This window comes from Monomorium pharaonis, chromosome 1, assembly GCF_013373865.1.
Source record: "Monomorium pharaonis isolate MP-MQ-018 chromosome 1, ASM1337386v2, whole genome shotgun sequence".
In the NCBI taxonomy this organism is placed as follows: Eukaryota; Metazoa; Arthropoda; class Insecta; order Hymenoptera; family Formicidae; genus Monomorium; species Monomorium pharaonis.
Genome location: NC_050467.1, coordinates 17580800 through 17596635, shown reverse-complemented (window position 1 = coordinate 17596635; position 15836 = coordinate 17580800). Strand labels below are relative to the sequence as shown.

General features: G+C 30.7%; 3 protein-coding genes across 7 annotated transcripts; 1 reads left to right on the top strand and 2 right to left on the bottom strand.

Annotated features, from left to right (window-relative positions):
• Positions 1-403: 403 nt before the first annotated feature.
• Positions 404-7561, bottom strand: LOC105836668 (ras-related protein Rab-27A). The gene is made up of 5 exons (XM_012680860.3): positions 7379-7561; positions 6456-6526; positions 5706-5820; positions 4490-4602; positions 404-4385 (listed from the first exon to the last, which is right to left on the bottom strand). The coding sequence occupies exons 1-5, from the start codon at positions 7520-7522 to the stop codon at positions 4202-4204; spliced, it is 627 nt and encodes a 208-aa protein (XP_012536314.1). The 5' UTR covers positions 7523-7561; the 3' UTR covers positions 404-4201.
• Positions 7562-7937: 376 nt separating this feature from the next.
• Positions 7938-10057, top strand: LOC105836671 (migration and invasion enhancer 1). 5 transcript variants are annotated; one of them, XM_012680862.3, is made up of 5 exons: positions 8502-8618; positions 8767-8867; positions 8950-9065; positions 9643-9740; positions 9809-10057. In XM_012680862.3, the coding sequence occupies exons 3-5, from the start codon at positions 8953-8955 to the stop codon at positions 9970-9972; spliced, it is 375 nt and encodes a 124-aa protein (XP_012536316.2). In that variant the 5' UTR covers positions 8502-8618; positions 8767-8867; positions 8950-8952; the 3' UTR covers positions 9973-10057. The 5 variants fall into 5 exon arrangements, with proteins under 5 accessions (XP_036151419.1, XP_036151414.1, XP_028050141.1 ...); XM_012680863.3 differs by having other exon boundaries at positions 8562-8685; XM_036295526.1 differs by lacking the exons at positions 8950-9065; positions 9643-9740; positions 9809-10057 and adding an exon at positions 7938-8013 and having other exon boundaries at positions 8368-8618; positions 8767-8866.
• On the bottom strand, positions 9962-14875 carry LOC105836664 (molybdenum cofactor sulfurase 3). The gene is made up of 7 exons (XM_012680855.3): positions 14360-14875; positions 12820-12976; positions 12062-12736; positions 11022-12001; positions 10717-10911; positions 10419-10636; positions 9962-10347 (listed from the first exon to the last, which is right to left on the bottom strand). Exons 1-7 carry the CDS (start codon positions 14454-14456, stop codon positions 10162-10164), a joined length of 2508 nt encoding a protein of 835 aa, XP_012536309.2. The 5' UTR covers positions 14457-14875; the 3' UTR covers positions 9962-10161.
• Positions 14876-15836: the final 961 nt, after the last annotated feature.

Below are 15836 nucleotides of genomic sequence, written 5' to 3'. Positions count from 1 at the left end.
TTCTAGTTTTACTAGAAGGTGCTGCCATAATGATGTCATCTGCATATCAGTAATAAAAGAATAATTTTATGTACTATTTTATAATGCTGTAAAGAATATTAGTAACCGTGCATATTAATGCTAATACTTAGGAAAAAGACAGACGACAACATCAATTGAAATAATAAATGTAAAATAATCATAGATATAGAAAAGATAAATAGAGAGCGCAAAGTGCGAAACTTAAAGATCACATAGAAAAAGAGACAGAAGATAATCAACAGTAAAAGAAAGGAGAGAAAATTATGTGAATCAGAGAGAGATAAAGATAGATTGTAACTGCTCTCCATTTTTCTACTTGATTTTTACTGACATTAAACCCGCTTAATCTATTCTTATTATTATACCTACAAAAATAACAAGGTTTAAATTTAATCAATTTTATTCAACCATATAATCATATACATGATACTTTAAAACACTTTTCATTTAACAATTACGTGGAAACTTTTCATACATTAATATATATTGGCATTTTCAACACATTTATCTTAATCCTAATTTTAGTATCGTTTAAGGTATACTGTAACAAATAAGATGTAATTATACAACATTTGCAACTAGTAGTTGGTTTAATATATTTGATTTAAAAATACATTTAACATTCAGTAATATTGATATCACTAATATCACTTTTGTATCCATTTGTTCCTCCTTTTTCAAGAATTTATTATGAAAATTATATTTAATATGATTGTTCAAATCCCTGATATAATCATTTACAATCTTTTCCCTTTTCGTTATTTACGTTATCAAATTTTTTATTGAACAAAATCATCAAATAAGATTTTAAGAATTAATTTATATAAAATAATTACATAATATAATATATAATATAAAATATAATATAATACATGATATAAAATAATTACATAATAATTAAAAATAATTTTTAAGAATTGTTTAACTTGTCAGAAGTTGAAAAATTTTTTTCAAAAATCTGATATTTTCTTGGAAGTTTTAGGTAACACATCTCTAAAGAGTTCTTTCAAAAAATGTTACTAGAAACTCAAATAAATTATCCAATTAAATGTCAATTGATTATTTAATTCAAATTAAAATAAAAAAGTTATCATCAATTTTCGTATAATGAAAATGTGAAGTTGTAACGTACATAAACAACAAGGACTCATATGTGTAAGTAGTAGATTAATAAGTGAACAATGAAACAAGTTTCTTAACAAACTTTAATCTCTTCCGATGTACTACGTAACTCCTTGTCTCATTGATGAAAGATTGAAGTTCCATCGCTCGCTAGCGAAGATATTTTCCAAAGAGCCTCTATTGCTCAAACATACTTTATACTCATTTTAACCTGCACATCGCGAATAGCTTCAATAAATTTTGTATATGTGTGTGAGCTAAACTTTTAGTATTCAACAACATTGATAATAATCTTAATCATCTCACAAATGCGCTTTAATAATTTAATTGCACTACTTTACTTATTTAAATATTTAATTAAAATAAAATGCAATAAATTTTAGTATTATAACAATAATAATCTTCATTAAATAAAATTTTTGTAATTGAAATAAAAGCACTTTTATTTGTATGACGTTCATAATTTTTAATTAGTCTGTGTTCAATTTAGTATTAATATATCCCAAGATAGCGAGATGAGTGAAAACTTCGTATAAACTGCACGGTTAAGATTGATTACACTCTCTCCATAGCACGCATAATTCTATAAGCTTACCTGCTTATTTACGCTCTCGGCAGCTCATCTCACGAAGTAAAGCAATTTAGAGCGTTAAGTCACAATTAATTACATAATAAAAATGCAAAATTTTTTACGATAATATAAAAAATTTCCACCAACATAGAACATGTTCCTACAAAATTTACAAAAAATGTTGTTCCAAATTTTTATTTTTTGCATGAATTTTTGTAAAAAACAATCATTTGCTAGCTTTCCACTTTCAGTTAAAAATTTATCATTTTTAATTTGAGTTTCTTAATCAGTAAACTTTAGTGAAAGACTCGTTAAAAAACTTAATGTTAAACAAGATTTTATTATCTATTTGCTTGTTAAGACTTATGATACGTCAAAGTTTATTTCTCATTGTTTATTTATTCTCAAAAAAACTTCTCTTACTCATTCCTACTCATAATATTACTCGTAATTTTATTTGTGTAATTATGGAAGCTTTCCAGCAAAAAACAATATCTTTCACTGAATATCAAACAAAGACAGAATTACTGCTGCATCGATTTGTCTTTTGTTCGAAAGCTTCGTAAATCTTTTATAATTTTACCTTATTATAATCGGTATATAACGTATATGTATACACACAGTTCTTATAAATGCTCGCAATTCTTAAATATTCTTAATAATTTTCTTTTTAACGTTATGTAGTAGTATTTATTTCATAATGCTAAAGCATTAATGATTAATCACAACACAATAACTTATAGTTTTATTTATATAAATATCACAAGAGATTAGTTTGCCGGCATACGCGCGTTATATGATATACTCGGCTATACTCAATATATTAATCGCTTATAATTAAATATATATATAATATAATTAAATATATATATAATATATATATATCAATTTTGATTGATTATATAACATCATCAAAAATATGTTACATACAGTTAAAAGTGATTCGCTCTTGCAAAATTTCTGTTGCGACACAGATCGCATATCACACTTTTCACAAGAAAAGATTGACTGATTGAACACTCTTGTGCGTATAATAATAGTGATAGAAAAGATCAGCAGTTTATCGCAGAGTAAAAGACACTTTTAAGTGACGTTTAATTTGCTTAAACGCTATCACTCGAGAACAAGCAACATTGGAAGACAATAGCAGTATTTAAAAAATTTGTAAGACAAAGTAACTCGTCAGAGGAAACAATAGAGAGTTGTCCGTAGAAGACAAGATTCAAATTGTATAAATATAATTAAGAGTTCATTGGCAGATCCATTGAAGTGACGCTTTCACTTGATAATAAGTGACGGTGGAAGACATTTAATATGTGCAGAATAGTAAGAAACCTTGAATGTCAATATATAATATTCAATATTTTCCGTAAAACACGCGAAATAGCCTTATTTCGTAGAAATATATTTATCGATAAGCTTATTAACATGTTCGTTGCGCAGCTATTAAAATTATACGTACAAATTTCAGTTAAAACAAAATTTTCCTAAAATATTATAAACCTAAAATATTATAAACCTTTAAATTAACATTAAACAGACCTATAAAATATATAGTAATTAAAAATTTAACCGGATATTATTTAAAAATCGATAAAAAATTCCACACAATATAAAATTAAAAAATAGCAGAATTTCTAGTATAAATAATAGAAAATAATTCCAAACATTATATTGTATCTCCTTATATTACTAATGTAGTGAGATTCGTATAAGACTGAAATATTGATTATTGTCGATTTAGTAGTTAAATTAACACTCCTTTATCATTTTTATACAAAAATTTTGCTTCGGGTTATTTTTTCTTCTTCCGAATATTTCTTTTTCAATTTAAATTATTTGTTACAACATGAGATAAGTGGCAAATGTAAAATTACCAGAATTATAAATAATGAAGATTAAACTGATATAAATAACGCAATTAAATAAAAAAACGTCTGAAACGGTCAAAGACAAACTTTGATAATACATCTTATGTAAATTTAAATACATTTTCTAATTATTCAAGTTACACGTTAATTATTATTGGTCTCGAAAATATTACCATGGGATGTTTTCGCAACAAATTCTTTGCAATGTTCAAAGGATGTTTATTAGTTTCAGTAAAAGATGTTTTTTAATATTAATATTATTAAATTGATTAACAGTTTAATATCGCGATATAATTATTTTACTTGAATTGGTCACTTAAATATAAGTCATTTTTTGTTAAATTAAAATTGAGATATTAGAGGATTTAAAATTACAAAAAAAAACTCACATAAGAAATATTATCAAACATTAAGATCCTGTTCTAACCACTTTGTGCATTTAATAAAATCTTCCGATATTCTATACCGATATTCTTGCATCGAACATGCTAATCAAAAAGTACATGACGAGATTGACATTCGATTCATAAATCGTAGACATCAGCGTCGTAATGCGATCTCTTCTTTGATTACAGCAGACAGAATGTAGTTTGGATAACTACATATACCGGCACTGTCAGCAATAGCAGGAACTCCTAGGTGGCGGAGTATCGCGCTCGTGACATCTTAAAGCTTTTTGATGCGGCAACGGTGACTTGTTCACTGTAGCTTCCATTCTGCGCATTACGCGGTCCAGTAAAATTTCCACGGCACGCTCAACATTTTGCCCGGTCGCGGCACTTGTCTCCAGATAAACCAAGCTAAAAAAAGGAATACAACGCGATGGAAATAAACTCGAAAACAAATGTAATATTTCTAGTTTAAATAGTAATACATACGTTTTACTATTTCTAATTTAACTTACCCGTGTCTCTCAGCAAGAGCTCGCGCTTTATGTTCGCTGACGACGCGTTTATCCTCAAGATCAGATTTATTGCCACAAAGAATTATATCTGGGTCATCGCAATACGCGTGTGTCTACACGTATATATATAAAAAATACGATATGTTAGTTCAATAAATGTAAAAATCGATTTAAAAAATTGTATTAAATTATACAAGATAAGTTTATAAACAAGACATTTACTATTGAATTTTGTAAGCATAAAATTCGACCAGATCATAAATAAATTTTTTATAATTCGAGAGTTTAAATTTCTTGTATTCACTAATAAAACTTTTATTGAACATTTACGTTAATCTAATTTTAATTTTTAAATCGAACGATAGCTTGAGTTGTAAAGTACAGGAAAAAATATATATACATACTATGTATATTCTGAATGTATACATTCTAAATATATATTCTAAATATATAGACATATACTATTATGATCAACAAGCACAACAGTATCGATCAATACTTAATTAAAGCATCACTGAAGAATTTCCGTGCATTTAATTTCTGAAAACGTTATTACGTAAAGAAGTATAATCATGCAATATAATATATACAAAAAAGTAACAAATTTTTAATTAGAAATTCTCAAATATATTATTACTTAATTTGATTCTTCCCAAATATCCTTATGTTTATTATTAATATAAAATCTAATAATTAAAATAATCTCAAATAATTTAGTAATTTAAAATCTATGTCGTGCATTGACAATACATCTATGCATTATCATATTTCTATACTTCTGCATTAGATGTGAAGTGAACAAACAAATGCAAGATTATATATTATCTAGTTTCTTCAATTAAATTATACTTCTTTAAAGAACTTTATCAAATTTTGTACATAAAATATTTTACATTAATAAGTTCTCGATATTCATATAACATATAAATAGTTATGTGAATATCATATTAAATTTTTTGTTTAAATAAATTGAACATTAGCAATTCACAATAATAAAGTCTACTGTCTACGTGCTTTCTACATGAAGATGTATTCAAATATATAGTTATTATATTAGTATAGCTATTTCATATTAACAGAAATATTACATTATACATGCATGGTAATTAAGAAATAGGGAAATTTTTTAAATCGCTCAAAAAATCGTTCAATTAAAGTGCACATGCGATTCCTCTAACGAATGACATTTATAATAATGCTAATAAATAGCGAATACCCTAAGCTGCTCCAGCCAGTTTCTAACTTCGAGGAACGACGATTCATTGGTCAGATCAAAAATTAGTAGGAAACCCATAGAGTCCCGGTAAAAGGCGGTGGTTAGACTTCTGAACCTGAATATTAACAATGTTAAGCCACTACTTGTGTGGAATGTTAGATTGTCTTAAGTAAGCTCTCCGTTTGCGCATGTAAGATGCAACATCATACATATTGATTAGAACACTTGTTATGCCATATTCACTTATGTTTAGATCTTTTGGACCTCTGTGACAGTTTGTATTATGTAATTCGATAAATGCAAGCTCTCACAACGATATAAATTAAATGAAAATATCACTCCAAAATACAATAACAGAATAGTATATCGTACGTTTATCTCTATCATGAACAACATAAAAATATAAATATATGAATATATCTTATTCGCTTGTCGATATTTGACCCTTTGGAACCAACAATGGACCTATTGAACATATCTTTATTATAAATCTTGAATTATTAAAATAAACTCAGTATTAAATTTTTCTTATATAAATTGTTATTTTTATTCCTTGAAATTAATTAGTGCCTCTCAATCAACATAAATTCAACAAGTCTCATAAAAAACATCAGTATTATAGATGTTAACATCAGTATTATAGATGTTAATGTCAGGGGACAATGCTGATTTGTCAAAAAATGCCATAGATGTGTTTATTAACCATTGTACAATGATCCTGCCGAAAACTGCAAAAACTAAAATACTTACCTTTCTTGACCGGCAGTGTCCCAGAGCTGCAAATGTACTCGTTGGCTTCTGCCATTCGCCGTTTGATATATCTGCAATAACAAATAATCTTTATTTCTCAATGTAACAGGTTCTTTAAAAATCCTTAAATATATGCTGTTTTCCATTTATGAAAGTGAGACTGAATCACTCAGTAATGTGAGTATTTTATACTCGGATAGTGACGTTATTACTCAGTGATTTAAAGAAATATGCAAGTAATCATGCTTATTTTAATGACAAAATTATCTCAATATATAACCTCACTTCTAAAGTGAGTATGCGAGACTCAGTATAGCACACATCTTGAAATTGCTCAGATTGTAGGAAAAAACTCAGTTGAATCTCACTTGTGAGAATACAAAAGGAACGTGCATTTAACTGAGTTATGACATCACAAGTGAGAATTATCTGAGTTTTGATGTAAACGGAAAGCAGCAATATTAATACATATAGTTAGACTTTTCTCGATTATCATCCTGTCGTTTATTAATGTAAAAATCTATATACAAGATCATATTAATATATATATCTATTTGCATAAACCAATTATGTAGATATGTTCTTGGATCATTTGTCGTCATTAAAAACTGTGCATGTAGTACACATATGTAAATAAACACATGACTAATCCATATTCAATAGTTTTCACTTGGGTCGTGAGCTCATTATTCGAAATCTGTCGTCGCAATCCCACTTTCAAATGTACGAGAGACTCTCTCGGAAATATATAGATTCTAAATAATCTATACTACCATTCAAATTGTTAAACGACTCAGTAACTCTGTCAATTATATCGCACAATATTGCACTCTAAATAATAAAAAACGAACTCAACGTAGCCTCCAGGATCAATAATATTGAGTCGTCGTCCAATAAGGCCAATTAATTTATTTTTCTCTCACCACTCGCTTCTCCTTAAAATCGATTCCCACGGTGGATATGAAACGGGAGTTGAAGGTGCCATCCGTGTACTGGTAAAGGAAGCTCGTCTTGCCGACGCCCGAGTTCCCGAGCGCCAGGAACTTCACCAGGTAGTCGTAACTCATTCTGTCGTAGGTCGAGAATCCTGCGATGGTCCCAGGGGATACGCACCGAATGAGCAGCCGATGATCGCTGCAGCCGGTGGCGAACGATCGATCGTTGCCGATCGAACGGCAACCGTGCGCGTCTACTTGTCACCGAAGGCGCGCGGCAATCAACGTGGACACCTGTTGCCTACGTGTGCACCACCACTTTCGAAAGGTCCGCGCCCCCGTTGACGCAGTGGCGACCGGTCGATCCAACCGTCCTCTACTCAGGACTCGATACACGCGCTCACGTGCCCGCGATCGCGTCGTCCCCGCGCGCGGAGGGCAAATTTTTTGACGCGTGTCAAATTCGCCACCGGAAAAATCCTAACGACAATTCCGCGCGTGACGTGACGAACTTTGACGACAGATGACGGACAGGCGGACAGCTACCTGGCGAGGCTAGTCCGCGCGAAAAAAAATGGCGCCGACAGCCAATGCTGTATTAAGGCATTGGGCTAAGTGGGCGAGTGAGCCCAGTGCAGCAAATTTTAGAACTTTTGTTTTAAAATTACTTGAAAAATTTCTAGTTTACTTTAGTGTACTCTACACCCATTTAAAAAAAGTATTGATAAATATGCAATATAACGCTCTCACCTCTGAATTTCCTCTAACTTTGTAAATTTATGTATCCTCATGTTTGAAATCTTTCCTAAAGATCTTTCCTTAAATTAAAATTTTGAAAAGAGCGATTTGAACGATGATTTTCGTTCATAAAAAATTCTATACGAAAATATGTGAATTTACAAAATTAAAGGAAAATCAGAAGTGGGAGCGTTATACTTCATATTTATCAAAATATTTTTCTATTAAAGTTTTTTTAGTTTTAGAAAAACATTTTGCTCGTGTGACATCACATCTTTATACAAAAAATTATTTAAAGCCCGTGGATGCAAAACAGATTAATGCCGCACTGCCAATGGGGATTGTAGGGCTGCCACAGTCGTCTCGACGAAGTCTCAAGCGGGTTTTTCTCCGTCTTCTCCCGAGAGATCGCGTAGCGATCGGAGGTCAAAGTACTCGGAGTTCAGAATTCGGAGAACCGAGAGAACAGAGAGGATTACCACGAATAACGGTAAACCGATTTGATAGCAGATGAGATAATTGACGAATCCTGTGCGCACTCTACGCGCGCGATTTTTGTTTGTTTCTCTTTTATTCTTTAACATACATCGTGACACCGAGTAAAACGAAAAAAATAAGTGGTTGTTTACTGTGTGTAGTCTGCTGCGCCGGATTCTATTTCCGACGATGCAACGACGGTGCCTTACGTGTGTCAACAAGAGATAAAAATAAGAACAACAGTGTATTAAAATGCAAAAGGGTATTATTTTTTACTACTGACTATCGTTTGCAAATACGAGTTGATTTAAATTGCATTCTAAGTATTGAAACACTGTTTTTAGCAAATGGATGGAGGTCTGAGTGATGGAAAAACAGATGCGCTGCAACTCCGTCGTCCATGGCTAAAAGATGATAAAATAGTGGAAGACATGGATGTAAAAATAGACGTTGAATATTGGTGAGTGCATGTCCACAATTGTCCAGCATTCTTTAATAACCTTGAAATTCTGCTATGGATAAATTTTTGTACAAATGCTAATTTCATTTTAATATAGTTTTTGTTATCGAAATGTTGATAGTTTAAAATATAATATTTTATACAATATTTTTTACATTAAAATAGTAATGGTTTAGCTATTATAATACCTCTTAACTATCAATATATTCCTAATACTAAATATAAAAGAATAAAAGTTTCTAATCATGTGAATTTTCACCTAGATTAATGTTAATCAAAATTGTCAACATATATTATAATTAGTACAGCTTCAATTTCTTTTTGAATTCCTAAATTTATTATTTAATATATAGAATGTGTACTATTTTGTAATAAAAGTATTTATTTATAATTTCTACAGACAATATAATATATAAATGACAATAAAATATAAATGAGAGAATATAATATTAAAATTTTAAGACAAAATTAATATGAAAGAGTTATTTTATTACTATTAATCTAATTTAAAAAAATTTTTTATGTGAATATATTTTGTATAGTTAATAATAAATTACTGAATTGTAAAATTTTATAGTGGCTCATGTGGGCACAAGAAACAATTTCTTCAATTGGCAGAGGAGATAAAGAAGAATGTTCCTAATGCTACTATCACTGGTACAGCAGGAAGACAAGGCAAGTTATAAACTTTAGCACATAAATATGAATGAACAAATAAAGTCTTATGTCTGTTATTTTTTTAGCCTCTTTTGAGGTGCAAGTCAACGATGAGATTGTATACTCCAAGCTCCGAACACTTGCGTTTCCTGACTTTGTCGCAATCGGGGATATGATCAAGAATGTGTCCGAGGGTAAACCAGTGAAGAAAGTCGACCAACAACAAGCTGTGGACTGTGTACTATTATAAACTCGTTTTATTACAGATCAGGTACAAAATAAGAAACTCGGTTTTTTATATTTATTACAGAAATAAAAAATTTTTATAAATATACATAATTATATATCAATTAGTATATTATTTCATAAAGTATATGAAATTTTTTGCTTAAATTTTATGCATAAAGTTTAGATAATAATTTATTTAGAAAACATTTCTTTATGAATAGAAGATACAATCGCCAATCTTAAGCATACCTTGCGTATTCTCCAATCTAGTTAAATAAATTCCAAATCTCAGCTTTCCATGGAACTCTTCTGCTAATGTTCTTAATGGCTCGATAGTCTTCTTGCCAGTTGTTTGATCAATGCATATCATTTGACATCTTGTGCAAGGTCCGTTTACCTACCATTACATATATTGTAGCAATGTAGTACTTTGTTACATAGAAATTGATCAATATAAGAAATCTATACTTTAAAAGTATTATTTCCAATGCGAACATGCTCCCATTGCATTTCATCAAAGGCTTCACAACCTTCCACGATAATGTTTCCTCTGAATCGATGCATGACTGTATCTTTTTTGAAATCTAAGTCATCGGATACTTTGTCGATAAGCCATGACACGCTTGCTTCATTTACTGCCAAAAACTGTGCCTGACTAGAAAATGATAATTCTGCTTGATCTAATCCTACGAGAGAAAAGTAGTAAATTTGCTATTAATATAAAAACTTTTGAAACTAATATAACACTTTCACATTTACATCATACCTTTCTTTTGTCTCCCTTGACTTTGTCGAATTAATCTAATATTTGGTTTTCCCAATGCCAAACTCAGCCACTCGGAAATTTCCGATCCGCAATCGATACCTTGTACTCTACTTTCACACACTCTGCTTTGACATATAGGCTGTTCCATAGATTTTTCATATATGTTTTCTAATGGTATTTCAATGGTAGGCATTCCTAAAACAATTATTATTTACGCTAAAATAACGTTATGTTAAATTGTATTGCTGAATACTAAATCTTTTTAAAAATCTATTTAAATCTATTTAAAATTTAACCATTGTTACCTGGATATATTAGTTTCATAATTTTTTGCTGTCTAAGAATAACAGGCTTAAGCAAACATAGATTTGTATTATGCTTCTGGGTTAAGCAAGTCCCAGAGGATGTCATTATCATCCATTCTCTATCATATTCCAGACCTTTTGAATTTAAATTCCACGAATCTGCAATTTCGTATGCCCCACACGATTTGATAGGATATATAAATAACCGTTTCAGAGTACATTTGTTTATTTGCATATTTATTTTGCTAGAATTTATAGAATTCATGATGCGATCAAAGCTCTCACTTTTATTATAGACATCGTTGCGTAAATTATTGTTTATAATATTTTTCTCATTATTTGTAATATGTGGAATGGAATAATCTAAAATGTTAGAATTATAAAAATGTTTATTTTTACTAATTCTCATCTTGTGATCTTCCCACCACTGCGGAAATTTTCTAATGCACGGCTTGTCGACGAAACACTTAGTAATCATACATAAGACCGTTCGAACGTCTTCAATTGTGGACATATATCCGAAAGAGATTCTCACTGCTCCGGTCGGTCTTCCGTTTATTAAATCCGCGGCACCACCGCATGTATATCCTGCTTCGTAATTTTGAAGAATCTCTTTGGCCGAAAGAGATAAGTGTCTCTGACATGCACCGGGATTACAAAAGCAGCCTGTTCTAAGATGTATTTTGAATAACGCCGCCATATTCACCACTTCCATGTACCCTACGTATTCACCGTTAGACCGGATGAGATTAAACGTGACGATACCGCCCTGCGAATCGCAATCCTCGTAGTCGGAATCGGCGTAGAGTTTCACGACTGGTCTACCATTGCAATGATGTAACGTTAACAGAGAGTGATGCAGAGTTTTTGCAAGAGAAAAAACATGCTTTGATATCTGGTCCATGGTCAGCTTCGAAAGTATTTCGAAGCCATATTGCAACGACACGATAGACAGAAACGGCACGGTTCCATCTTCGAATCTGCGAATCAGAACGATCCTTTCAGATAATTCATCTATCAAAGTCAAACGTAATATTTACCTTTGATGCAACACTTGACGTTTTCTGTGAAATCTTTCAGAACTAAGAGCGACGTCTACAGTGCCACCACCATAATAAACTTTCTTTAAGACATCCGAACTAGAGTTTTTAACCAGCAGGGCACCGATACCGGTGGGGTAGCCGAACATTTTATAGAAAGACAGACACACGAAGTCTGGCTTGAAGATAGATAAGTCCAAGTTATTCGTCGACACAAAACCAGCCGCGTCGAGCAGAACATACCATTTGGTGGACGGTCTGTCAGTGAAAACGGAAAGTGCTCCAGCATGCACGTCACCGATCCATTTAAGGGGATACTTCAGACCGGAAAAATTACATTGCGCCGAATACACGAAGAGAGAATTGCTTAAATCCTGTCTTCCGTTGGACTCGCGCGATATTGAACGTGCTTGACCGAGAATCTGAAATGCATGATTGTGACCCAGACAAACGACCTCGGCGCCTCTGGCAGCGACTACGTCCCGCATCCCGAGGACCGACGTGTGATTGTCTTGCACGTAAACAAAACTTCCCGAACGCGGGGTTGCAATTGTCTCGCCGCCTTCATCCATCATAAAGCGGAATCCTTCCGCGACTATCTTTAAACTCGCAGTGGCGCCCGAGGTGAAGATAACACTATACTCGTCGGGATTCGTGTTGAAGTGGCTCAGAATTCTGAGAACGGTGATTCAAATCAACTATAAATTCGTTATTAGACACGCGCTCATTTTATCTGTAATTGCTGATCTCTTTCTCACCGGTATCTCATACGCTCGATAATGTCCTGTGTCGACAAACTCCCGACTCCAATAGAATGCGGATTTGCGTAGAGAGAGCCGTGCAGATCGGCACCGATGTTTCTAATCTGCGAGTCCGAATACAGAGTTGCGCCCGCGTGATCCACGTAGCACTCGCCTGAAGAAAAAAGAAAATATAGAAATCAATATTTTTTTATTTTAAATATCGTCACGCATATCGTTTCTCTCACGTATTACATTAAATTTAAAATATTAAAGCAACTCTTAAAGATACGAAAAAAACAGACCACTACAAATTGTAATAATTATAATACAATTATTACAATTATATATTATTATTATTGTATTTTAATATTATGTATTTTTTATACTTTTAATAAATGTGTAAATATAAATAAAAAATTAATGCAGATAAATAATATTAATTAATAGAAAATTGTGAACATGTTGATGTTTTAATAATAGATATTAATTATATTTATATTTAATATTAATTAATAATTAAAAATCTTTAAAATTACGAAAATATTTAATGCTAAAACTTGGAAGGAATCGACAAATAATTATATTATTATAAGTAAATTATAAATAATAATAAATTAATAATACAAATAAATAATATTGTTTATATTAATAGAAATTATTCTAAGAAGATTAATAGAAGGTTATTATAAAAAATTAAGAGAAAATTGTAAGCAAAATATTGTATAATATTGTATTTTGATATTTTAATAATACTAATTATTTGTATTTATTAATATTAATTTATAATAATTGAAAATGAGAGACTAAAAAGTTAAAAGATAAAAAATAAAAGAAAATTATATTCTTTACTTAATTTTAAGTAAATTTACCTTTAATATCATTTCAAGACACGAAAATATTTAATACTAAAAATTGAAAGAATGCGATAAATTATTATATTATAAGAGGTAAATTATAAATAATAAATCAATTCACAGATAAATAATATTACTAATAGAAAATTGTGAGCATTTTAGTGTTTTAATAATATTAATTATTTCTATTTATTAATTAATAATTGAAAACGAAAGAAAAATGAAGTTTCGCGAAAAAAAAACAAATGAGAAAATTGTATTCTTTATTTAATTTCAAATAAATTTTACTTTAATATTATTGAAGTTACGAAAATATTTAATGCTAAAAATTAAAAGAATGTGATAATTTTTTTCGATGTTATATTTCTGCTAAAATAAACACTAGTGAGAAAAATGTCCGACGATTTTGAAGCGTCCTGTATGTACAATAAAATGAGTTTCTATTATGTAAATAGCTATTTATAGTGCAATATCATCATGCATGTCCTTGTTACGTCACTGTCGTTGCAAATATGTCATTACGCGCGAAATAAGTTCTATTGTAAACGCTACGGTTTCAAGAAATCATATTAATGAAAATACGTCGATATCTAAAATAAACTGGCGAAGCAAGTTTCACATAAGATAATAAAGAAAAAGTACAAATAAACCAAGCTTAGCGCGCAATGAAGATTCTTTCTCTCTTCTCTTGAGTACCTCACCTTCAAGTCTCGTAAATTCGTTCACGAGCGAACGCGCGGTTGCATCGTCATAAACCGGCGTAAACTCCATCGTCGTCTCCACCATAGTCTCTACCATGTTAACCAATTTCCGTACTGGAGATTCCGTAGCACGCACTGGTTTCCAAACAGTTTCGCTATCAACTTACCGAAGAGATAGGCGAGTGATTGCTCAATCGGTCTCACTTTCAACTGCAACCGTCACGTGTAAGGATCGACGACGTGAAGGGGATCAAGCGAATGAAAACTGTAGATAATACAGCGCGCATTATCGCTCATATATGTAACGACTTAATTAACATGAATTACGGATGGATTAAAGGGTTAGCTTAGCGTGGACAAGGCGGATGTTATTGTTGAGCGGAGCATCTCTTTAACTCACGGTATATATATCTGATGTGATAAATATATAGCATAAAAAAAACTCCGATACTTTTTTTTATCCATCTCTATCGCTCAATTGCCGCGCGAGAACTGTATGAAAATAAATGTGTCTCAATTTCACGATAGAAATTTATCGTGAAATTGAGACACGAAGTTGACGTCACTGCACGTCAACGTATCGTTATGAAATTATTTACTAAGTACACGCTTAATTAACTTTCGAGAATTGTTCTTAAAATTAACCTATAATGCATCAATATTAACGCTGAAATGTTGAGTATAAACAAACATTTGAGCACTTAGAAATAATTATGTTAAAATTGTTTAAGTAATGCAAATATTTTTAAGTAAATGTAGACTATTAATTACGATTGTAATTTAATTAAATCTATTCTTGAAAGTAAAAAATATATATTTTAAATATTAAAAAAAAATTTTAAATAAATATTTTTTAACAGTTTTTTAAAATTTGTTTATTACAATCTCTTATAATAATTATTTAGAAAAATAAGATTATAGAAAAATAGAGGGGAGGTTAAAACAATAAACTAAAACAAAACAATGATAAAATATAATATTTAATAATATGAAAAATACTGAATACTGATTTTTTTAGAAGTAAGCAAAATTGTGGGGCCATTTTAAATTCTGCTATTGACTTCAAATTTATAATCGGCAACTTCGGAAATCCTAAATAAACAATTCGTATCCAAACTTAAATAATTTAAATAATTATTTCAATATAAAACTCGATCATCTTTTTGGGGAAAGCCATGGCCACGAAAAGGTTACAATATAAATACTTTTTTATTGCATGTGCATAATGGAATAGTTCTCCTTTATGTGCTTTTTTTCATTCGAAAAATCGCCAATTTCCCACAGATCAGTTTTCTCACACAAATAATTCATTATTTTATCATTTGCCTTCGTTATTACTTGTATGCGCGTCGTTTCGCAATATATATGGTATTAAAATATATGAACTCTTGCAAAATTACTGATATTCGAGTCGTGCGTCCACTCTCCGCACTTGTGAGCAATAGCCAACTTTTTCTGCGCTCATTACACAATGTAC